The sequence below is a fragment of the Chlamydotis macqueenii genome, chromosome 15 (assembly GCF_036417535.1).
Source record: "Chlamydotis macqueenii isolate bChlMac1 chromosome 15, bChlMac1.mat, whole genome shotgun sequence".
In the NCBI taxonomy this organism is placed as follows: domain Eukaryota; kingdom Metazoa; phylum Chordata; class Aves; order Otidiformes; family Otididae; genus Chlamydotis; species Chlamydotis macqueenii.
Window position 1 is genome coordinate 8,107,205 of NC_141570.1, and position 25,871 is coordinate 8,133,075.

The following is a 25,871-nucleotide window of genomic DNA, read 5'->3' on the forward strand; positions in this document are numbered from 1 at the left end:
GTCCCTGTTGTTTCGATTCTCTCTCTTAAAACAAAAATTGACAAGATTTCTGTATTTCAATGAAGGCTTTTGAAACACTAACATTGGAGGATGTGCCTACCTGTCCTGGTTCCAGCTAGGACAGAATTAATTTTCACCTGAGCTGGGAGAGGAGCTGGAGCTGGAGGCCCCTGTGGCTGGGGACACAGCTGGGGTAGGTTACCAATTAGTCCCCAGCTGGGACAGGTTACCCAAATGAGCCCCAGGGTCACCCTGTGACCCCCTGGTCAGTGCATAAAGTGGGGATGGTGCTGAGGGGAGGTTCTGCTACTCAGGAGGGAGCTGGGCATCAGGATCTACCATGCACTATTGTACTGTAAATTATGTGTTTGAGTATTTTCTGTTGTTGGTTTTCTTTATTTGTTTTCCATCCCTGTTTTATTTTCCTCTGTTCTCCTAAACTGTTTTTATCTCAACCCATGAGTTTTGCCTTCTTTTCTTTACCAATTCTCCTCCCTTACCATGGGGGACTGTAAGGGGAGAGTGAGCATTTTAGCTGCTAAGTAGGGCTAATCCATGACACTACCGTACCTGAAAGGAAACAAAGAGTGGAAGATACATGACTGCAGCTAACAAAAACCCCACTAACAAAAACGGGCACCCACCATTAGTTAAACCTTTTCCTTACAATGAAAAGTAAGGATCTACTCCATGTTCTTCGCGTCCATTATTCTTTGCTTTTAATTGATCCTTAAGGACTCAAAAACACCTAGAAAACATTTAGAAATAGGTTGTAGAGTTTTAAATACATAAAATATTTCCTCAGTGATAGAGGGACTGATTGCCATTTGAGTTTAACTTGAGCACGAGGTGCCTTATGCAACCTGCAATGCAGGAACCACAGTGAGAGCCTGAAAATGCTTTTCTTTGGAAAGCAAACCCGTAGAGCTGTGCTGCCCAGGTGTTCCAGTTTGAAAAGAAAAATATCTATTTTACTTATTAAAAGAATTTGAAGACCACAGTTGAAAGGTTTGGAGTCAAGGCTGATATTAGACTCATGGCAAGCAAACAGGAGATCAAAAATGGCCAAACAATAACCACAGTGCTTTAAAACATCCTTACAGTTCTAAGCAAATGTTGCAGATCCATGACAAGTCATAATCCGCCCTGGCAAGACCGCTTCCATAGGCCACTTTTTTGACTTCAGCAGCTAGAACACTTCTGCCTTTTCGAGCCTTGTGTTCAGGTAACTTCTGCATAGAAGAGCTCATAGAGCACTTATTACATAATTGTTCTGTAAGACAGATTTTCTAGCTGTCCTCTCTGAGTCAGTTCCAGGTTTCTTGTATTTCACCAATTCTAAACACAAAGTAGACAGGATGGGAGGAGTTGGCACGAACATTTAAATACTAAAAAAGAGCAAAAGCATTTCAGTATAGTGAAAAAAATGCAGTTGCAGCATGCTTTCACGCTATCTTCTAATCTTTAAAGAAAAACAATGTACTAATGTAAGTCATTTGTGTGAAAGCCTTTTAGCTTACTGGAAGAGCGCTTCCTTTTGCTAAAAGTTCAGAGTTTCAACGAGTACTAAATAGAAAGGCAATATGTGTACTGGTATTTTATTTAAAGGAACAAAGTTGTTGAAAGGACAAATTATTATAATCTTGGCCAAGTAGTAAGAGATGAAAACACAACACCATATACGTTGCTACCAATACTACTCCTACTACCACTAGGGAAAAAAAAAAAAAGAAAAAAAAAAGAAAAAAATTAATATCTTCCAATTGGCCCATCTCTGTTCAATTATTGTAACTGATCTAAATGTACATAAATTAATTTCCTGTGAAGAAACCTTTATTGGAATACATACTTTTAATACAGGTAACAAATGTGTTAGGAAAATAAAGCAAACAAAACCCAAACTGTAGCTTGCCCCTGAAATCAGTGTATTGTCCTGCAGTTGTGATGTCACTGCTAAATAACTTTCTGCTACTGACAACACAAGTACAGTATCGAAACAAGAGCATTAGCCCAGAACTCTGGCATTTATGAAGACATAAAAATCATTTTTCAGCAAGCAGACCCCAAAAAAAAAAATATTTTCCAGATTGAGAAAGAACTGCAACAGATCAACTTGCAAAGAAAGTCCCACAGGTCAGTGAAAATCGGGAGCAAATCCCATAACAGGAGACAGAAATCTAGTACTTTCCAAGTCCATACCCCAACAACATAATATTTTGCAGTAGCAAAAATTAAATCTTTTACAGCTCTCCAGTGATATGAACCAAAACTCCTGTGTATTCCTGTGGGGTTTTTTTGTTTTGGTTTTTTTTTTTTTTTTTTTACTTACTAGCCTTTCAATTGGCAGTCACTGGCCAAGGTGTAAAGCGACCTCACTCCACCACTTCAACAGAATTCTAAGTTCAGTCTCTCAAGAGGATACAGTAATACAATCCACAGCCATCAGAAAGCAAACATCTAACAATATCTAACCATAGATAAAACACTAATTCTGTAATTCCACTTATGAAGTAACACAACACTCCGACTCTCATTGCTCAACCAACTTTTTGGTTTCATAACAATAAATATTTTCCTTCTTCCGTGTCAGCCCCAAATTGGTGGTCTTAAGTATTTCCATTCCAAGCAAAAAACAATCAGCTGGAATTTAATTTTGCTGCAACTGAAACATCTTGCAAGAGTAAAGATATTTACACAACGCAAGGCTTAAAACTAAACAAACCTATCCTCCCTCGCCCATACACGGAATGGGTAGACATGTTTCTTCTGGCCTTTAAAATAATACACATTCATCTCTGAGAACAAATCTGATTGTCTCAGGACATTTGCCTCAACGGATATTCTCAGGCTATTCTCTCTTCCCTTCTCCTACATGTTCCCTTTTTTTAAGCTTAATTATAGGAACATTTTCCAGCTTTCAGACAAGATACATAAACAAAGCTGTGACCACTTGTGGCTATTGAAAATTCCATTGAGGTTTTTGTAGGAGGACATCCTCCTGAGCAGATTTATTTCACAGTGCAAAAACAAACTCTATCTGTATTAAAATCAGTCAGTACAACTAGCTGGATTTGGTTGCTTCCTTCTTTTAACTACCTTACTCTGCTAATCTTCGCTATTTAGTCACTGCTGAACATGTTCTAGTATCAGAGCAATCGCACTTCCATTAAGAGGAAAAACAATCCTGTACACAATATCCTTTCACGTACAAAAATTACCAGTCAGCAGTACGAGGAATTTAGGACCGAGTCCATGGCTTGCAGAGTTATTTTGAGAGTTCTCAGTCACGAGGGACAGCGTGGCCAGAAAGCGCATTAGTGGCCAAACCCAGACGAGAACCTCAAACTCTCATCCATCGTTCTCATTGTTCAGCTGCTGGAAATCACACCACGTAAGATGTTCACGAAAATATTTTTCATTCTAGGATAAGGAGATACTTTACAGACAAGTTATAGTTAATATATCGTCCTTTTGGGCTTCTAATAAAATGTGAGGGGAAAAAATGCCTAACAGTAGTAATCCTATTACCACATAAAAATATGTTTTCAGGAATTTAAAGGAAACGGTTTCCCTTGACATGACCCACTAAATCTTTGACGTGTTTGTTTTTTGGTTTGTGGTTTTGTTTGTTTTTTTTTTTTTAACTTCCACTGCAAGGTAGGTTTAATTATACCAGTTATTCACATTGTTCTCTAAAAAAAATTTTTAAAAAGCTGAAATAAAAGCATAAAAAATTGGAAATATGAAATACATTTTTCTTCTATACAGAAGCAGCACAGTACCTGTATAACCAAGTGTGAAATCATTCCTTGTAAAAAACAAACAGTATTTATTATAACCCATAAGAATGACTTCAAATAAGGGAAGACTATGTTTCTGTCCCGGTCAGAAATAGCCATGTATAATTTAATTGGCATTAACATCCCTAGTCAAGAAGAAAGCAGGCAGTCCAAAAATTGTGCAAAATCAGAGTCCAGATAACACTGATTTAGAGGGGAAAAAAAAAAAAATATGATCCAGTCTATGCATTTTACCTGCCTCCCAAAAACCAGTTGGTTTCAGCTGTCACACACAGAAGAGTGCTGCCTCACCACCATACCTGCAAATACGCTTCTGTCTGTGAAGTATAAACCACGGTAAATGCATTTCGTGAACCTGACAGAACAGGAGTTTGCAGCAACGACTGCAGCATATGTATCTTTACAAACTGTGTATGCAGATAACATGAGCAACAACAGCTGTGAAATGGAACAAAAGAGAATAAAGGCTTTTCATAGCTCTCGCAGGAGCTGCTCACCCCTGCTGCTAGCTATTAGCTGCCCTTCTTAACAGCACCGAAGCACAAATCGGTACTTTACAGCAGCTTGCAGATCTTCACCTTGCTAGCCGGATACGCCCATAGGAAGAACTCGAGAGAGACCTACCTTGCTTTTTAGTTCCTAATTACGCCATTGACACAGATATTTGCCATTTGAAAGCAGTGCGTGTTTAAGTTAATGAGTATTTCTTTTTTTTACTGTCCATGCTGTTATTTTTAAGAGCAGGCCGTACTGAAGGCCACGATTACATTTTATTTACCTTATTTACATCTTATATCAATGACATACCCTCTTTCATCATTTTGATGTATTTCAGTTAGGAAACCAAGTGCTTTGCAAAAACAAAGTAAAAGTAAAAGGAGCATAATTTAGGTAGAAAAGAAAACACACACGGGGACCAGCTCTGAGCAAGATTTCACAGGCAGCGAGCTGACAGTGGCTCCCCTACGTCCCTGCATCGCTCTGCCCCTGGATGTACAATCCTGCCCGCATCTCATTTTTTCTGGGTTTGTTTTTCGCCAGTTTAGCAGGCCAGACAGTTTCACTGAAGGAACACGGAATTGCCCAAGCCAACGCAACAGGCGCAGCAGTAACCACCGCCAGCAGAGAGGTACGGGGGACAGCAACCCCCCCACACCAGCCAGCCCCAAACAGCCCCGCCCAGCCCCAAACCCCACCCTTACAGCCTGTATTCTCTAGATCCTGAAAGTAGTTCAACCTGATATTAAAAATAGATAAGTGTGGATTTCCTTTTAGGAGCACTTCTCTTTTGAAGTCCCTACTCTCGCTTCAAGATCAGAAGATGCTTCTGGACCAACTTTTCTTTTAAAAATATGTAAATACAAATTACTGAATATGAAAAGAAAGCTGAGTTTAACGACATTCTAAGTCTCTTACCCAAATACATTAATACTTGCATTAATAATATAAAGTGTTAAAATATGCATGGCCATGCATATTTAAGAAGTGCAGAAAAATTTTATGCTAGCTAATGCAGAAATTAGAACGGGAGACGTTGGCCACACTGCAGTGGTGTGTGTTTGAGAGCGGCATGAACAGATTAGCACGTACACAGGAAATACTACCCAAGATAATACGCGCCTTCATTAGCACCAGTTACCAATTACTGTTCAAGAAATCTGGTGAATCATCATTCTGATTACAATGTTATAGCTAAGCACTGTCCCTTATACCATCATCTTGACATTATAGCCCTCTTTCAACAGGAAAACAGTAACATCAAAGTAATGTGGGACAAATTTAATACTTCACAGCGTCAAGCACGGTAAGTAAGAATGCACTGTCTTGCATTGTCTTGCTGTTTTAGGGAAGGTGGTGCATTTATATTGCCTTAAAATTTTCTTACTTGGCTTTCAACTTTTTAACAAAATGACTGCATCTGATTTCTTTTCCCTACAGCAAATATGGGGAGGAGTGATCAAAATCAGCTTTGCATAGTAACACCACCAGTATAAACACAGATAGTACCCTTCCAAAAATAAGAGGCCTCAAGCCTTTTCTTTACACCGCATCAGACTGACAAAACACTGTCAAACAGAACCAAATTATCTTTTTCTCACTCTCAGTATGTATGCTGCTAGGCAGAGTCTCACAGATAAATGATTTTAGGAGAACTCAGTAATAGTTTTCTCTCTATGGAGCACTCATCTGTGCAAAGCTGGAGAAACAAATAGGTAGGTTACTTGGTGCTACAGAAATCAAATAATTTTTCTCTGATGTTTGCATTTGAAAGCCTTTGCTTACAGTAAGCATTAACAGAAAATTTAGTCTTTACAGAGTAAAAAATCTGCAAATTCTGACTTTCTTTTGTTCACTTTCATAGCAAGATCCTGGTTATAAGAAATGTTAGCACCTCAGCAAGAGAACGATCCAGCAGTAACTCCAGGAGAGACCATGGGTAACAGCTGATAGCAAATAACGCAGCCACTTGCAGCACAGAACAACAGCCACGTTTTAAGTGGGAGTCTTGGGAAGGAAATCAGGGTTCCCTCTCAGCATTATCTAGGAGGTGAAAGGGACAGATCACCATGCCAAGTATGCACAGCATAGCTAAGTGACACATTAAAGATATCACATGTTTAACTGAAACCCTTCATTCATTCCAGTGCAAAGAAAGGGCAGCAAAAGAGCAGTGGATTTTGCTTGCCTGCAGCAGGAAGAGAAAATTCTGAAATTAAGACATATAAATGTAGCTTTCCAAGAGTAAGATGTTTTAAGCTGTAGAACAGAAGCAGCATGTACCTTTTAAGGGGGCATTTATGATTTTGCCCGATAAAAGTGTACTCTGTTACTACACAGAACTACACAAAGTATGAAATGGAAAGGGACTGGATGGTCCTAGGACCAATTCCTATGACAGTGCAGCTCACTTCTGATTGAGCCAATACACAGGTATCACTGACAGTAACTAAAAAACACTGTTGTTTTGAACAACTGCAAGATGACAAAACTTTAGGTATGCAAGCTTTAACAGATTTCCACCAAGTCTTCAGCAGATTGACATTATGCTACATAATGTGAAGGCATTATCTAGTTCAAATCCAGATTGGCAAATTGGCAAAGAATACACACCTTTGTAGGATATACTACACTCCCTTTTCATGTAAAATGAGAAATTGTTAGCACTGGACTACCTCCAGTCCATCAGCCATCACCAAAGTCACTCTCCTGTAAGGGAACAAAAGTGGTCCTATACGTACTCTTCAGCTGACCAGCACAGGAGAGTGATCAGCACAAACTGCCGATGGGAAACAGGCTGAACAAGTGGAAGCCCATACAGACTGGGAAGCTGGACTGCTTGAAGTACTGCTGCCACCGACCAGGGTTTGGCTCGGTGTTCACTTCAGAGGGTTTGGGATGAGTCCTAGTAACTCTGCAGAGTATGAGGCAAAGTTTAAACTACTCACAGGACACCAAATCCCCTCTGTCGACTCCTTTTCCTTGTCAACTAGGACAGGACTCTCTCCCAGCAATCCCAAGCAGTATGCATGGATGAAAAGGAAAGCAGGGATACTCCACGTCCCACTGGCACACAACTTCTAGTAGTCTCTGTGAATGACTGGACTAACCACAGAGGTCTTGCTGCCAACCTAGACAGCTTTCAGCTCCAGGATCCAAGCATCTCACATGAAGGATAGGACTACTCCTTCTGAATGCAGAGATCGTTTCATCATCTCTTGGGTGAGGAAGTAGTAAACAAGAACAAACTGATCCCTTCAGCTTTCGAAATGATGTTATGAGAAGGAAAAAAAAATAAAATTGTAGCAATGTGTTTCAGCTTTGCCCTTATAAAACAGCTGTGTTTCCCACAGCACTCTCAGTTACTGGGGAGAGGGAAATGGTTGGCTGGCATGTCCCTACATTTTTTCCTAGGATAGACCCTGGAAAAAAAGACTTGAAAAGCAAACACACTGGAGTAGTAGCAGGCATTCCTGTCAGATCCATTTCAAGTAGCAGCATGGAAAATTGAGAGGAATGTCACGCAGCAGCTGCAGGGGGGTCCCGGAGCCCAGCCCCTGTGGCCGTCCACCAGTATTCAAATCCTGCTGGAGATTCAGGCACAACTCATCAGACCTACCATGTTCCCAGCAAAATATCTGGGGCTCAGACAGTCCTTCTCTCACAAATTTCCAGTAACATCCACTCTTGGCAATAAGGGAGCTGCTCGCTGTACTTCACTCATTAGCAGAGAGCATTAGCCAGTAACTCAGGATTGCTGTCGATTTCTGCAGCACACAAATCCAATTTTCAGAAAAAGCAAGGCAAAGTTCATCTTTCCCCTTCCCCCATCCCTGCCTGACACAGCTCTGGAGTTAGATTTCAGAAGCAGCACCTATTGCAGAAGCTTTCTATTTATTCATTTTCCAAGATCAGTTGCACACAGAAGGAGGTGGAGCAACTGCTGGATTTGAAAGCAATCTTCATTCTCTGAAGAATGTCTCCAAAGCCACAAGTGCCATATAGGACTCTCACCTACCAAATAACTGCTCAAGCAGCATTTACCTTCCTCCAGAACAAGATGAATTCCAGGATGCACAATGCCTGATGTTGTGTAAGCCTTCGAAGTCCCTGCAGTCTCTGCCAAAAACATAACCCTGCTACCTGCTATGGAAACCACCGAGCTGCAGTACTTGGGAGAGAAACGCGCTATGGGTAATACAGTATCTTCACTTCTTCGCCATCTCAAGCTTGAATTGCTCCAGCTTCTTGCCATTACATCCACAAGCCTATCGGCCTTGTGTCGTGTAGCCTGAGAAGGCACTAAGATAGGTCAGAATTTATTCATATTCGTTAGTGAAGGAAGCGTAAAGCTTAGTTTAAGACTGTATTTTCAGATTCCTCAGAAAAGAGTGTATTTAGCTTCTGTGAATTGTTGGTTGCCATCACACCATGAAACAATTAGCTTGACAGGTCACTAATCCAGATATAAAAGAGCTTTTTATCTGGTCCACTGATAAGAAGTTTGCTGGATGGATCCACTTACCATAAGGTCAAACCCCTGGTCTCCCATTCTTTGCTTGGCAAAAGACCATCAGCAGTTTATACCAAATCCGGCTCACCATACTTCCAAAATAGAGCACATTCAGCATACGCTTGAATTGTTGTAAATGTAGACATAAGTTCTATGTTACAAAAAGAAAGATTTTTCATACTCAAAGCAGACCTTCTGGCACTCTGATAAAAAAAATTAATTTGAATAAATACATTCTTTCTATTTAAACTTTCCCTAACAGTTTTAACCAGATCTGCTAAAATATTACATTGCCCTTTCTAAGCTGTTTTTCTGCCCGATATTGGCAAAAACATTGCATTCCTTCCAGAGATCAGTGAAAAATAATCTGAACATATAATCTTTCATGCTTTATTTTCAAATAATTTAATCGTTTTTTCTCAGCTAAGTACTTTACAAAAAAAAAAATCCCTACAACTTCAAAGATCTAAGCAATTTAGTTTTATTACTCTCGATGTCTCTGACTCACAGCATATAAAATGCAGCATTTTCCATGAAAATGAATAGAGATTTTAAAATTTTAAGCAACTAACTGTCATTCAGCCCTCAAGCTCTTAAAATCCATCAGCTCCTGCTGGTCCTGTTAATAAAAATTATTTCAGATTTCCACTTCATCCTGCCGTGCTCAAATAGGAAACATTTTTGTTGACTGGGAAACAATTGAGTGGGACCAAATGCTTTAGTTCTGCTACCCCTCAACCTGACACAAAAGGTGACAATTAAAGATATCATTTCCTGAATGAGTAAAAGCTACAGAAAATCATTATTTTCTTTACCTGCAGATACCAGCTTCACAGACAATGCGGTTATATGTAGCCTCTGCTAAGCACCTTTCCAAAGAGTTAGTCTCTTCTTCAGAGCAGTGCTCTACCTGGCACGAGCTTTCACTACACAAAGACGAACTTTGTGTAAGGCTGAAAAAAACCCTGACTCATATTAACGTACTTGCAACCATCCAAAATTTGCCTTAGGGCAACCAGAAATACCAAGTTGTAACTTCTGTCAAGCAGTCTATAGCAACAGCGTCTGCAACTCTGCCGGCACAGCTCATGCAACAAGTAATGAGAAAACTTGTTAATGCAGTTTAGACATTATTCCTTATTTCAGGAACACTGACAATACAGCAGTGAGTGCAGAACACCTGGAGAATACCATTCAACTCTTTATTGCTTTAAGTATTTCCCAACTTAGAAAAGTGGTTGGTAATAAAAGTATTAGGCGTATGTTTTTGCCACCAACAATCATCTAATCCTGACAGCACACACCTAGACAGGCAGCAGTCTACAGTCCACTGCAAAATCACACAAAAACTAGTTCTAAAATATTTTTCCATACGGCACCTGTCCTACCATCTCTTCAATGTTTTAATAAATTGGATCTTAAAACTTTGTTGAAGTACTTGAAGCTCAAACAGAACACCCCAGTACCACATCCAAGAGAAGCTGCAGATGTTTAGCCAGCATCTCTAAACGTACAGAAGCTAGTTCTGAATGATTACATTCTGATCCTTTAAAGAAAAAATGTCAACAAAAATAACTGTTACACAAGTTTTTAACCAGGCTGTTAGATTCCATTAGATCTGACTGCAAGTATTTTATCATGAAGGTTTATAACTACTAAGACAAATGGAAGCATCTCTAGTTTTCATTTTTCTTGAATTCTTCCACAGTTGTACCTTAAAAAATGTCTTATAATACCCCAAGGAACCTAAAAGTGTAATTAATTACAAACTAACTATCAATGGAAGTCTAGCCATCCTGCATTATTCTAGCTAAGAACTTATGAAAATAAAGTCTTACCATCAATTTTCCATTTTAAATGCCAGATTGGTCACTAATGAAATTTAAAAAAAATATTTTCTACTGATTTAACAATGATGTACATGTTTCCACTAAATACAGCCACATGCAACTTTGCATGGCACACATAATATGCTCGTACAAAATAGATGACATAGTTTCCATAAGAATTAGTAGCAATGGAAAATGACAACTTATACAGACCCGCAGAATATAATCACGACATTGTTCGTTAATGCCTGCCACCACTGTTAACTCTGTTCCAGAAAGTCTCAAGAGGAAGCTAGATATAGTAGCAGAAGCTGATGAACTTGCAGCTGCAAGGGAGTGGGAGGGAAAGGAAGCAGACTGATTAGTTGAATAGATTTATTGTATGCACATATTCTACGTTAAAACCCTATCTGCTATAACATAATTTTTTTTTTTGAGTCATCTGACTGTTCACAATTCAAATACAGGAAAATGCTATCAGGCTAACATGTGTTGGTTCAGCAGGAAACTTTTTCTTCAAAATGTAAAATGAGGTAGTGAAAAGCCAAAACTTTTGTAGAATTGCCACACTATTATTTCTCATGTGTGAAAAGGACCTCTTGATGTTCTCCCGTCATATTAGAAAAATAATCTCTTACGTCCATATGAGCTCCGGAAAAAAACACAATGCAGGAACAGCTGAAATGCAGCGTTCTCTCTCTCAAAGAGGCAAGCCATTATCATGCTACTTTCTTTAATTTAGCTGGCAGATTTTATTCTCAAGCCACAAATATTTTCTGAAGTTTCCTTATCATGCATGCAGCTAAAGCATCTTAAAGCAAATTTGTAAGCGAAGTTTCTTATTCTATTTGCTGTACTGTCATGGTCTTTGACGTTGGTAGAGTCTACATACAACCAATTTTGCAAAATGCAGTGTAAGTTGACCTGCACTTCAAGACGACCATTAAACTGAAAGAGATTCCTTTAGGCTCTTCACAATTCAAATAAAGATCATAACCCTTAAAAATGGGGAGAAAAGAACTTTGACTGCCATTCTTGCAAAACAAAGATAAAATGAAGTAGTAGTGCTTATTTAATCATTGCAATGTCAAAAAAAAAAAAAAAGAGGGAAAGCAAATTATTTGCCTTGTATCAATTTATAATACTGCATTAAAAAAGAAGATCAAATAAAAAGAAGATAAAAAACAAGAGTGTTTGGGAGAGGAAACAATCTGACCAACACTGGAATCTAGGTACACAATATACATCACCCAGTGCAGTAACAGAGCAAAGTAAGTGTCATTATTTGCTTAATTAAACAGAAGAACAAACACATGCCAATCTAAAAAAAAAAAAAAAAAAAAAAAAAAATTTGCGTTGCAGGTTTACAAAACACATTGATAGTTAATTAATTCAGTCACCATGTAAATAGTATCAACTGTTATTGTCATAGATGGCAGCAGCCCTGCCACTGAAACAAAACCTCCTCATCCTTACCGTTGGCATTGGTGACCATGTTCAAGAACTCCAAAAATTATTACATTTCCACTGCTATATGGACATCATAGATATTTTTGCACTGTAATTGATTTGTCTTAGAACTGTTTTGCTTTCAAAGCACACTGTTTTGTCCACATTTTATTTCCACTTTGAAGTCACAGATCAGCTCCTACCAGCCCAGGAAGGAAAATAAATCGTTATTGCTGTTATGTTCTAGCACTGTGTTAGAATGCCAGGCTGTCCATCAGCCAACAGACCAACCACAAATCTTTCTCCTTTTTTGCATCCCCCCCCCCCCCCACCCCTCCCCCAGTAACAGAATTAAAATCAAGAACCAATTAAGGCGCATGGAAAGGAATGTGCTAATACTGTCCAGTATTATGTTTGAGACAGCAGTTACATTTTAAAATGCCTTTCACTGTCACTAGTAATGGCAATAACTTACAGTATTTCAAGCTAGCTCTTCCAGTCAATTAGGACTTAAAATTTGTGTACTATTGTTACTAAACTTATTAAATTAGACTAGCGCAATTACAAACTGATTGAGTAATGACATTCAAAATTAAACACTGAGTAACAGTTAAATAATTCTGAAATTCAGGTAGCTATTTGATGGACTCCATCAGCAAGCTAAGTTTGGAAGGAAGATCTGGAAAGGAAACAGATACATAAAGGACAGTGCATTTCTACACTGACATCACTGGTCGCAAGCAATTAAGAAACAGGATAACTGGCTACAATTATAAAGAAACTTAAGAAATACAACTTTTTTAACAAGGGAAAAAAACAAACTGTTTTGAAAGAAAAAAGAATGCATTATTTGGATCATCACCAAGTATTCTCATTGGTCTGCATACCTGCTGCACTGCTCATTTACTTTGTTTAATCTCAATCCAAGGCATCTTCTACAAAGTTGAAAGCACCAAACATACCAAAGGTAAACCAAACTGAACAGAAAAATATTAGACTTCTCCCCTACCTATATACTTAGGGTCTGTAAAACAAATACTAGTGAAGCACAGTGTAACTGAAATTAGAAAAATCAAAACTGTTTTATATACTCCACATTGTGGCATTACATATTGTACCAATACCTTAAAGAGAGTAAAGAATTTTGTTTTAACTAAAACCTTGTACCCTGAATGAGAAACTGGTATCTTCTCCCATAAGCAATCCAAAAGAACTCCCACCTTCCCACTCCAATCAGCTACATTCATTTCTGTTTAAAAAATAAACCAAGAGCTCTTAGATGACTTAAAGTCTAGAGCAAAATCTGAAGGCGTTTAAGTATTTCAGGATGGGATTTATGGCAGGGTTCTGAAATGGATACTCCTAGTTCCTGTTGCTTTTACTGGAATATTTTTATAGAGAGTCACTTTTTTTCCCACCCTACCCTTTTCCTTTACCGAATTTCCACACAATAAAACTTAGATTTGACCATCACCGGACATCTGAACAACAATAAAGAATGTTACAGCTGGATCCTGTATTAGTCCCAGCTGCACAGGATCTTTGGCTGCCTTCAGAAAACAAGAAAGCCAATAGGAAAACAGTAGGAGAACTTCTTTTAGCAGCTTACCTTTGAAAAAAACATTTTTCCATATGCTACTACAACAAACTATTTTATTACTCAATGCAAACTGAAGTTATTCTTTGTACTCTTCATTTCTTTTCTAAAGAAAAAAAAAATTAAAAAAACCTTCTTAAAAAACTTTTACTACAAAATGCCAGAAAATAATCATCTCCATATGGTCTTTCAAGTCTAACATACCACAACAGATATATGCCAAGTCCACCCACCCACAGGCTCCATAAACTCTAGAGTATTATTTGTATTTAATTCAGATTACCAATTTCACCCAACCTTTCCCCTTCATAGCACATGTTACTTTTTCAGGCTTACAACACAAGGTTGCAAATAAAACAGGAAAATAAGTTTTCAGCAAAATAAGAACAATAACATAACGTATATTCTCTTTACTTTAGATGTCAGTGAATTTACAGTGGAAGGACTTAAACTTGTCTTCTTTTTATGTTTGCTCTTTTAAAATATCACATAATCTTTTAAAACATTCATGTGATACTACATCATTTATTGGTACAAGACCAAGACTAAACATTGCAGTCTTTCCAACTTACACTGCACAAAATGAGAGTGAATAGAGTTACATGTATTCTAATTTAAAAAAAAAAAAAAAATCATTGGGGGTGGGGAAGCTTCCTCTCAGGTATTTTAAAAAAAAAAAAAAAGTTTCTATATTTAATGCACAAAAATCCACTTCCTATAGCCAAAAAATCAACTCCATATGATTCATTTATCTATCCTTGCTAAAACACCTGCAGTAACCCAAAATGTCACAAGCTGCCTAGAATGGTTGACCTCACGTAATACACAGATGATAGGCTTAAGACCCATTCTGAGATTCCCAGATTACAGAATTAATCAGCAACACCTACACGAAGAACAAACTAGTCACATGCCTGAAACCTTTTCATCTCTCCCTTCTGTGACTGCAAACGACACAACAGTCATTCCTCTAAACTTTGCCTCTGACTAACCTTGGCTACCGGTTTCAACTTCCACTTAGGAAACAGTTTCTATACAAACTGCAATTTAGGAATAGCAGCACAAATGATAAGAGATGGTGGGAAAATAAGCACACATATTCTCCTTGTCCTCAGATGAACGTTCGATGCTGCTTAAAAATGTTGCAAGTATATGTGACATGATAATTTTAATACTTAAAAGGATGGTACAGCTGGTCAAAACTGACTTGCAAAAGAGCAAGTTAAGTAAAGTTCTATAAAATAAAATAGTTACTTTTGAGACTATAAAAACATACTTCCATAATACGGACTACCCATTTAGGCATTTACGTGACAGATACCACATGCAAAATGAGTTTTCCCCAATTAATATATACCAGGGTTACAAAATGCAAGAGTAAACCAAGGATTACTTCAGCACGATAGAGGCTCTTGAAGGTATACTCCTCAAATATTGTTTGAGCGAGTCCCAGACAGAAGCCTTTCAGTTAAAGGAAAAAAAAAAAAAAAAAAAAATTTTAAAAATTAGAACAAAACCAAGAAAAAGCTAAAGGGAGAACCACAGAACAATATCTAGATGCACATACCCCATGCAATAAAGTCCATAGATCTAGTATAACGGACCATCAGCTTGCACGGTTTGTACACAGCAGCTCCTGTGTGGGCAATGAGAAACAGCTGAGCACTTTGTAGATACAAGAAAGCAGTCAGGTCCATTTGGTCTTCTCAAGGACTCAGAACCGCCCTATGCAGGACCAAGCCCCTGGCCTGTACATGTTACGAGTTTCATGGTCAGAGAACGCATTTAACTTGCAAGGCTTTTCCCCAGGAGCGGAGTTTCTCCATAACAGAGCCACCACCTCTTCCTATGGACACTTGGTTTAACCTCAACTTCCTGGGAAAACTTTCCTCCACGTCCCCTAGCCGGCCAGTTATGAGATACTGAACCAAAAACATGCAGCAGCTTTACAAATTCAATAATTGCATTTGCAAGTGGTCAAAGCTGTACTCAGACAGAGTATGCAGCCTGGTGGGAAAATTCCTTCTCGGTGTATTAGAATGACTAGGCAGGAAGTTCATTAGTCCAAACTTACATGAGCAAGCAAGGGGGGGGGGGGGGGCGGGAAAAGAAGAAAAAAACTATGTATTTGGAATCTCACTACTGAATGTAAGAAATACTGCTTCAAGTGACAATAATTCCTTATTTTATAATATCCAGTGCAATTACAAATGTCCCTTTTGACAATTCCCCCTCTCTTGTAACAGGGCAACAGGATCAGTTTATGTCAGAATTTGACCCTACCGACAGCACTGCTTATGAGCCAAACAAGGATCTTATTAAGGAACAAAATATCTACAGTACACGAAAGCAACAATGTACCAGCTATTTGAAGACTCTTGAATACTTGGAATTAAACAAGAAAAGAACCTGAATGGCATTTTGCAACACGAATCAGATAGTAAAAAAAAAAAAAAAAAAAATTTACACATCTCCATGCTAGAAGTTACACTAACTATAAATGAGGCAGTTGTATAAAAGCATAGAGGTGATTCATTGAATGACTACATCTCACAGTTCCTCTTTGAGAAAACAGTAAGAGGCAGTTCCCCTGCTTGCACATGCCAATTTTTTTCAGCCTTTTTTTTTGTGCATGCATGTGTGTGAGAACAAGAGTGAGCACAAGAGAGACTGGAAACATTTCTTTTCCTACCCATCAACTCCTTCTGCCAAAGTACGCCTAGCACAGCACTCAATTTCAATCTAATTTGACTGAAGAGTAGATATTCCTACAAGCTATGTGAGAACCGGTAGCTGGCTAGAAGAGCCACTAAAATGAATTCCCACAGTTATTGTTCAGCCTCTTTCATACTCTTGGAGTCAGCAGATTTGCATTTCATTGTTTTCACACAGCTTTTTTGTTTCGTTAAAAAACTCAAGGTATTTAATCTAAAAATCAACAACAGTTTCTCCTTTTGTATTAAGGACCCATATCTGCAAAGAACAGCAGCAGCTCCTCAAAATACAACCGAGCCCTTGGACACGATAGTGAAAGCCAGACTTGAAATCAGATTCAGCTTTCATAAATTAACTGATCTTCCACTCTTGTTGAAGAATTTTCTTATGGAATTCAGAAGAATTATTACTTAATACTTGCAGTAAAATCTATCCTTGCTGGCGCAATTTCCATTGCGTTGCTAAAGAGCAGTATAAGTTTCACAGTTCTTCTGCATACCTGGAACAAAGTAACTACTTCTTTCTACAAGAAACAGAACATCTGAAAATGAGCCTAATTAGTAAAACCATGCTATGAACTCTGACTTGTTGAAAAATTAGATCAAAGATCTTCAGCACTCCATATCCTAGATGAGATTCTGATTTATATTTCACAAGCTTCCAGCATGCAACATTTCCTGTTAACTCCATGAGATCCTATTAAGTTTGTCAAACACTTTTTTTTTCCTAGGAAATATTAGATAATGTTTGTGTTTGCCTTTTAACATGTCAACTTTTATTGGAAAACCTACCCACTTACATCATACCTATGTATAAGCAGATATCAGAACTTCAATGAAATTGAGGAAGCAGCTATGCATCACTTCACTTTCCTTAAATAAAACTTTATATTACCAAATAATGGGTTTAAAGAACCTCAGAAAGCAATGAAATAAATGTGACACAGATGTTCACAAAAAAAAACCCAACCAAACAAAAAAAAAAAAAAAAACTGAACAAGAATGTTTTTACTTCATAGCAACCAAATAGGTCAAGCCATTTCCTTCTTCAGGCAAATCTCAGAGGACCACAAAACACATGGTTTTCTAGTGGATTTTGTGTGTCTATCCCACTAAGAGGAAACACTGCTGTCCAAAAAATTTGCAATATTAAGTTTTCCCATGAAATTGTTGGAATTAAAAGAAGGAAGTCATATGCAATTAAAAACAATTTGCTAGATGTTGAAGTTATACAAATGGCATAATTAAATATACTTTTCCTACCCAAGTCACATACCTTTCCTATACAACATACTGCTTTAAAAGAATGCACAGTGAAGAAGTCAGAAACGCCAATGTTATGGCTGTTCACACAATTTTTCACTTGCTTCTGTAAATCTTAAAGTAAAATATCACATGTTCTTCACTTCCATGGGATTCCTGCCTTACAGTTCTCTAAGTTGACAGGTTTTTCTAATAAACCAGCTGCTAAGTACTTATTTTTATCCTCTGTCAATGAAGTACATGTCCAAACTCTTCACTAAATAAGTGCAATCCTTCTGTATGTGCTTAAGTACTCATGAACTACAGGGAGACAAAGTGAAGCAGACATCATTAACTATCACTTCACTTCTAAAAGGAGGAAAAAATTCATACAGATTCATTCCATCATGACAAAGCACTGTCTTACATGCTGGCTAGTCCCATGCAGAAGTCTACAGAAAACATCATGTGTGATCCCATAACCAGATTACATCAACTTGTGCATTCAAACAAGAAAATTAATATTGCATAGGAGACTGTAACTTATTTTGTAACTTTGAGATTGCAAAAGTGTTCCTGCACTTTTGTATTGCCCTTTTACTGATATTTGTCTTACAATCTTTCTACAGACTATTTTTAAAGAAAGAATAAATTATAACATCTATTTATTTGTCAATAACCACTTGGGATGCCAGTGTGCGTCCACAGACATCAAAAAAAAAAAGGCAGTGGGTGGAAACAACATCAAGAGCTCTGGTTTCAACTCATTAAGCTTAACATGACAGTTACGCAATCTTACGATGTCAAACAAGCCAACATGTTAGCTGGGACAGATGGTACTGGATCCAGAGCACACATTATATGCTGTGATTCATCAGTTTAAATAAGATAAAACACAAATAAAAATTGAACTATTATCTAAGGAACAATATACAGAGAGGAAGAAAGCATTAAACCAAGCACAGGGCCCTAAAAAGTTAGAAGCAGAAAGACCATCTCCCAAAAGAAAAAACAATTAACAAGAGAGGAGTGGAACAAGGAGACAACAGCCAAAGAGGCCAAGAAAGAGCAAGATTTCAAAAAGAAAAGTATAGTAAACAGTACTACAGGCAGCTGGCAGGACAAAAAGGAGGAAGGGAATGTACCGAGTACAAGGGGTCAGGACAAGTGTGGAAAGGACCTAGGATGAACCCAGAGGAGACACTCTCAGACAGTGACTGTAAACAGCTCATTCAATTACTTTCAACATGAGAGGGAGATGGAGTGGTAGTTCAAAAAGTAAAAGGGGCCAAAGATGGGGTGTAAAAAGAAACAGACTAAAGCACGTTTGCATTGGGAGGGAAAGGAAGCAAGCAAAAGAGCAGCAGCTAAGATGGAGCTACAGTGTAAGTGAAACAGCTTAAAGCTTTTGAAACCTTTCTGTTGTACTAGGAAAGGAGAGACTTGTAGGACAAAAAGATGGCAAGCAGAAGAAACTGGAGGGAAGTCACATATTTCATTCATTTTCCCTTAAAAAAAGTGTTCAAAACCCTATAAAGACAGGGCAGCAATAAAAATGGTGGGACTGAGAAATCCAATGTGAACTGCAGAACGTATCTTGGAAAACAGCGTGTTGCCTCAAGATCTGCTGCCCCTCAACTGGTAAAAGCTCTTGTAACTCCAGTGATATTAAAAGACTGCAATACCCATTCATAACAGGAGCTCACAAGCAGCCTACTTTCACGTGGCTATTACTATGATTCCCAGACATTGTTCTGCAAAGTACACTCTGTTCCTGTAAGTAAATCCTACAGCTTGCTTTCTTTCCTAGATGTAACAGTACACACAGATGTTATGCTATAGGCTTACTGCTCCACTAAATCCACGGTGTGCTCACATTGCTGAGCACAAGCCACCAAATACTATTATATAACAATACATCAGTTTGGCAACCGACAGCCTCTGGAAATTTTATCAGCAAAAATTTAATATTTTCTTTCAAGTGACAGCTAAAAATATTGAACATTAGATTAAGAAAAAACTTAATGTGTTACTTCAATTAACAAGTCCATTTTCTGATACCACCAGAAATAACTAACATTTACAACATAATTTTTAACACTTGACCATGGAATTTTTTATTAGAGATGTAACAGATTAAATGTTTCTCAGGCTAAAAATTGAGATACTACTGAGCTGACAGGTAATCTATACAAATGTGAAATTAGTTTAGCATGAAGAAATACTTATTTAGTAAAAAGAGACTTAGCGTGAAGCTCTGCTGGGTGATGAATGTCATATTTATGTCATTTAGCTTTTTGTGTTCTATCCCTGTATCTGCTCTTTTCCTCTCCCTAGCATCAATCTGAGCGGTTAGTCTAACACTCAGGTGCATTTTTATACTCTTGGAATTTCCCTAGAATGTTATTTAAAACTACAAGCTATCCTCTTAAGAACTTTCGGGACAACTTTTTAAAACTATCAGCACAAGTTACCCGCCCCATCCCTGGAAATGTTCAAGGCCAGGCTGGATGAGGCTCTGAGCAACCTGATCTGCTTGGAGATGTCCCTGCTCCTTGCAGGGGGGTTGGATTAAAAGACCTTTGAAGGTTCCTTCCAACCCTACCCATTCTATGATTCTATATTTAATGTTCTTCTGTGTTTAAAATAAAAAAATTGATAAAATAAGAAATACATTTTAACAAAACATGCAAATTATCTACAATCGTGAAAAGGCCATGTGGACTCTTCTATCTTCAATGTCTACTTTTGAGAGGTACTACAGTGTGAAAAGAACAGATCAGGCTGCTCATGCCTAAAAGTGAGATACATACACATTTAATCAATTTTAAAACTTTTTTTTCTAATAAAAATCTGTGGGTTTTGTTACATTCATCAGCTTTTACCTATAAATGTTTAACCGCCTTGCCCTGCAGAAGAACAGAAGTCATCTTGCTAAATCTGGTTTGGCAGCAAATCCGTTCTCCCGAGTCCTCTGCGAAACGATCTGGTCTCTCGGTCTAGTTCCTCGTGAACGGCTGCCTACACAACGGAATCAACGTGCTACCTGGCACCATTGCTGGCAAGTACAGCCAACAACTAACAGAGCTTGGCAATTGAACTGCTCTCTCCTCAAAAAAGGCTTCAGAATTCATAAATAAAGCACAGAGTCTGGGGAACTGTAGGGAACCTTTAGTGCTATAATTTGGTCTATTTGTCAAGTAGAAGTAGGATTTTAACCTTTTGGCATGTCTGTTTACAGCCCTTCACAGAGACAGCTTAAAACAAACGTACATACAGAAGTTGCTAAGTAGTCAATCTTGCAGTGTTTTTGAAAAGGAACGGCACAGAGTTGAGTTTGAGGGACTACGAAGCCTCTGCACAACTAGACTCAAATTCAGAAAAACAGAGAGAAGTACTATTCTGTGCCTCCAGGACCAAGTTTTTATATATTTTGACATTATACAGAAGATCATTTACTGTCTAGCTGTACGCAACCACACCACCTGCTGCCAACAGCACTGTTCAATGTGAGGATCTCAATTCCCTGGTACCATCACCACCACATAACAGTAAGCACATCAGAAAAGCCTCAGTCAAACCACAAAAGATGCAATTTTAAACCAAGTGAGGAGAGGGAGGAGAGGGAGGAGGATAAATTTCCTGGATTAAGTGAACCGGAGAGATATTTTAATCAGAACACAAAAGAAGGTTGAGACAAACACCAACTGACTTGGATCATATCGCATCAATAATCCATGCACAGAGCCTCTGCTGAAATCAATGGGAGGCTTGTGCGTAAGTGGATTGTATAATATAAACGCACGCCCCTATTTAGGGCTCCACATACAAAAGAGAAAGCGGTGCTAAGAACAATTCCCTTAATTAACATTTATTTTCCATCGAGTGCTTCTGAAATAATAAATCCTAACTTCACATAGCTCTGTTTTCATTCAGCATTTTTACCAGAGGTGGTAAAACAACTGACCCCATTTGACAAATAAGGGAACTGAAGCATAGGATGCAAATTAAACTGAAGAGCAGAGCAGCAGGCAGAGCTAATCTGGGAATAGCAGTTTACCTTCTGAATCACAGTTTAACGTCCTAGATATTTAGATGCTTATCTAGTTCAAGTCTCTAATTAGAGAGTGATTCTATGCAGTCCTCAATTCTGCATACTTCCTAAAGTACCTGTGCACAGTGACAGGCTTATCTCTAGAGTTTCCCACTCACTAATAACAATCTTTTGAGGATTGCAAATGTCCTGCAAAGGTTCAAAACACTGGACTGCCCTGGTCAGACTCCCTCGGTACCCCATAAGTCTCACTATACAGTGGCAGTAAAGGATTTTAAGTCTGGCTGTCAAATCCATACATTCCACATGCTTTCTACGGTTTAAAAAAAGAAAAAAAAAAAACCGAACCAAAAAACAAACCTACTTTCAATTCAAAATACCAATTCATTAGCTGGAAATTACCTAATTAATCCTGGTGTTCCAAATTGACAGCAGTCCATAAGAAAAAGCCAGACTGGATCTCTATTCAATAAAAAAAGTCCAACATGCACCAGAAGCCAGTGTAAAACATAAAATACACTGATTGCAAAAAAAATTTCCAGTCTCATTGGTTTACAATTATTTTAGAACCATAGAATGGTTTGGGCTGGAAGGGACCTTCAAAGGTCATCCAGTCCAACGCCCCTGCAAAAAGCAGGGACGTCTCCAACCAGATCAGGTTGCTCAGAGCCCCAGCCAACCTGGCCTTGAATGTTTCCAGTTTTACAATGAAGCCAAGTAAGGAGGAACATAAGCCATATTGGTTTTGACCCAAAAAAAAAGCAAAATGTTTATTAACGCAATGCAATGTTATAAATAAAAGAATAGTTTCACTTGCATGCTAGGTGAAAATCTGACTTCAACTACAGAACTAGCCCTTGGCTAAATATAGACTATCTCCTCCCACGGTCCTGAGTATTTTTCCTTACATGAAAATCCAACTTTGAAATGCTTAACACCTTATGAAAGATTGATTCAGTAATACGTCCACTTTCCAGTTTACATTTTGCATGTGAGTAAGTACTACATTACACAGGATTAGTGCCAGTAATAGGCATGTTCGTTCCCCTTAACTACAGATGCAAGTCCATGATACGTCAAAATAACATATTTTGAGTTGAATGAGCTTTCTGCTCTTTACAATTACAGCGTTCAACTGTTTTGAATAATAACTTTTCAGGACTGACTTGTTTTGTCTTTTGTTTTCCTTTTTCAGATTTTTTTCAGAGTTAAGTCTATCACTGACAAAATGAGCAGAAGTGCCTGCTGAGAAATGGCCACATTTCCAGGCGACTGCTTGAAGAATTATTGTATTGATTCATCATAGCATTTTTTCTTCACGTTGTCAAAACAAACACCACACCCACTTGATTTCCGAGTTCTAGGTAATTATATTTAGAATTAGCAAGCACTGTGCAACTATTAATCATACAAGGTTTAGCCCTTACTTTAGCTATTCAGAAATAAGCCAATGCATCCAAACGCAGACTGCTTAGCATTTTATTTAAGAGATATCCTCATCGCTTCATTCTGCACCACCACCACCAACACAGGCAGGCACAGACACGGAGAATATAGGGCAGTCCATTCCGTCAATCCCTCTGCCCCAAGGCAGGATCAGCTACTCCTCAGCCACCATTACCGCTGATGATACACAAGAACTGGTTATTTCAGGCAGCAGCTTTACACACGCACTCTCAAAACCCATTATAAATTAAAGGAGGGAAGCGTGTCGCAAGTCTGCAGCGCCTTAAACTGGGACGGTGCGCAAGGCGGTCTCTGAAAGAATAAAATTAAAAGTAAAAGCTGCCCCCAGATGCGAGTCTGGATTTTCTAAAAGTAGTATCCAGCAACGTTAAGGCCGCGCTGCCTTTAGAAACAGTTCACCTTGTTTAAACTGGATGAACCACCCCGTGATTATCGCCGAGCCTCCATTAAGATGACACACACACACACAGAGCCCTCGCAGAGCTTAATTACCCTTTTCACTGCTCATACACTGCAAGACGTACACTTTTTTCTTTTTCCCCCCTTCCTCTCTCCCAGAGCAGCTGCACGCAGGGAGCGCAGCGATGTCGCGGGGCTGTCACCACGGCGGGGGGACGGGGACCGGCCCCGCCGTCCCATTTTGTGCCCGCACCCGCCTCACACCCTCCCCCGCCTGACCCTTCCCGGGCGCGGGGCCGCCTGCCGCGGGGCACAGAAGCCCCATTGTGGCCGCCGGTGAAAGGGCCAGCCCCCGCCGCGACGCTCCCCCGCTCCCGGGAGCTGCTCGGTACTCGCTGTTACCGTCGCTCCGCTCGGCTTGGCCCCTCAGCGCCCGGGGGGAGGTGGGCACAGCGCTCGGCGGGCAGTTCCGCCCGGACGGGAAGGGCGCGGAGGGACCGCGGCAGCAGCAAATGTCACGGCTTCAGAGGCGGGCGAGCCGCGGCCCACTACTCCCCCCGCCCCGGGAGCGAGCCTTCCCCACAGCTGTGGCGGCCAGGTGAGGGCCGGCGTCCCCCTCGCACAAGCCCCGCCACTCACCGCCGCCACCTCCACCGCCCTCTTCGTCCATGTTGGGGCCGCGCGCAGGGTGCTCCGCAACAGCCGCGACTGAGGAAGGCCCGGACCTCGCTCCCCTCGCTCGGCAGCGCCTCGCCGCCGCTCCTCCCTCTCCTCCGCCGCCGCGCTCCTCTGCCCCGTCCCTCTCCGCCCAGCCCTGCCCCAGCCCCGGCGGCAGCCGCCGCCTCGGCCCAGCCGCCCGCCCCTCTCATGTGACCCGCGGAGGGGCGGAGGGGGGGAAGGCAGGCGCGGCCGGCCCTGCGCCGCCACCCCAGCCGACGCCGTGCCGCTTCCTCCCCTCAAGGGGCGGCAGCTCCCTGGCCGTGCCCTGTGGCGGAGCGGGCTCGGAGCAGGGAGCCTCTCTCCCGCCTTCCCGCCTCTCCTTTTCGGTTTTCCCTCCCCGGCAGGTTTCGCATGGCGCGGCCTGGCAGCGTTAAGGGCCCTAAAACGACTTCCCCGTGGGTTGCCAGGGCGGGCAGGCGGTGGCCACGGCAGGAAGGTGGCGAGGGCGGCGGTCGGAGAGCGGGAGGAGCCTGGCCTGCGGGGCACCCGCCGGGGAGCCAGCCTGAGGGCGATGGCGGGAGGGGCTGAGGGGAGCCGTCAAATGAGTTGGGTTTCATGTCGGCTGCGGTTGTCTCTTGGGGTCTGCGGTAGCCAGAAAACGTCTGCAGAGCCGTTAACTCTTTTGGAGGGGTCTAAAGGCGGAGAACAGAGCAGGGGGTGACAGCAAGGCCAGGGCTGAGCTGTCCTAAAGCCGCATCGTGAAGGGGGCCTGGGTGGACTGGAGTCTCTGGAAAGGAGCGTGAGGCGTATGATGTTTCTCTATGTTTTCTGCTGACTCTTGCTTGCTACTTGTTCTTGGGTCCTGTCCGGTGCTGGAGGGGTGCTGGGTGCTTCCTCAGCCGCAGGGGTCATGGAGAGCCTTGGGTATAAATGGGACCGTTTCCCGTATGCGGCACATGGTTTTGCGTTGGTATGTAGTGTCTGTGTTGGAAACAGAAAGGATTTGCCTACTTACTGCCCTAGGAGTCAAATATCTATGGGATTTCTTAAGTCCTCAGTAAAGATCTTCAGTGAGATACCACAGCAATCAGGATAGCAGCAGCCTCCAAAGTCTGTAAAGGTAAGCAGAAGTGTTCTGGCACAGAACACTCTTCCTTCCTTCCTTCTTCTCAGGCACCACCCTTCTTTATTTTTTAAAAACCTTTGGTGTCAAAATTTTGTTCAGAAAGGAAGCTGTGGGAGGAAAGGGTCAGCCAACCGGAAAATATCGGGTTTTTCATTTTCCTCTTGTAGGCTGGCATGGGACAGAGCACCGTCTAGGAAGCTGTGTCCGGAGCACTCACCTCTTGACACCGCTGGTAATAGGTGGTTATTACAGCCCGTTTTGCTGAGACCTGGGGTTTGGCTTGAGAGCTGCTCTGGCAGCAAAGCATTTTACCTCATCTAGAAATCATAAACATCACAAACCTTTAAAATACTCCTCTGTATTTCGTATTTTAAATTAAACATTGTTATAAGTTTAGTAAGTTAGTGTATTAAAAGGATTTGATTACATAAAACAAGCGTTATCTGGGTAAGAGATTTATTTTGAACTGTGTGTCTATGAAGCGCAATTACAGGATGGTTTTAAAATAAGTCTGAATGCAGAT

The 25,871-nt window shown here is 40.3% G+C and overlaps 1 protein-coding gene across 2 annotated transcripts in view; it reads right to left on the minus strand.

Moving 5' to 3' along the window:
• Nucleotides 1-24,333, minus strand: part of CYTH3 (cytohesin 3) — a 53,353-nt gene extending 29,020 nt beyond the window's left edge. The window contains exon 1 of one of the 2 annotated variants that reach the window (XM_086759863.1): nt 24,202-24,333. In XM_086759863.1, coding sequence (XP_086615989.1) covers nt 24,202-24,232 — 31 coding nt within the window. In that variant the 5' untranslated portion in view covers nt 24,233-24,333. Of the gene's footprint in view, nt 1-15,253; nt 15,474-24,201 lie in introns of those variants that run through there. The other variant, XM_086759862.1, reaches the window with a different exon arrangement.
• Between the last annotated feature and the right edge of the window lie 1,538 nt (nt 24,334-25,871).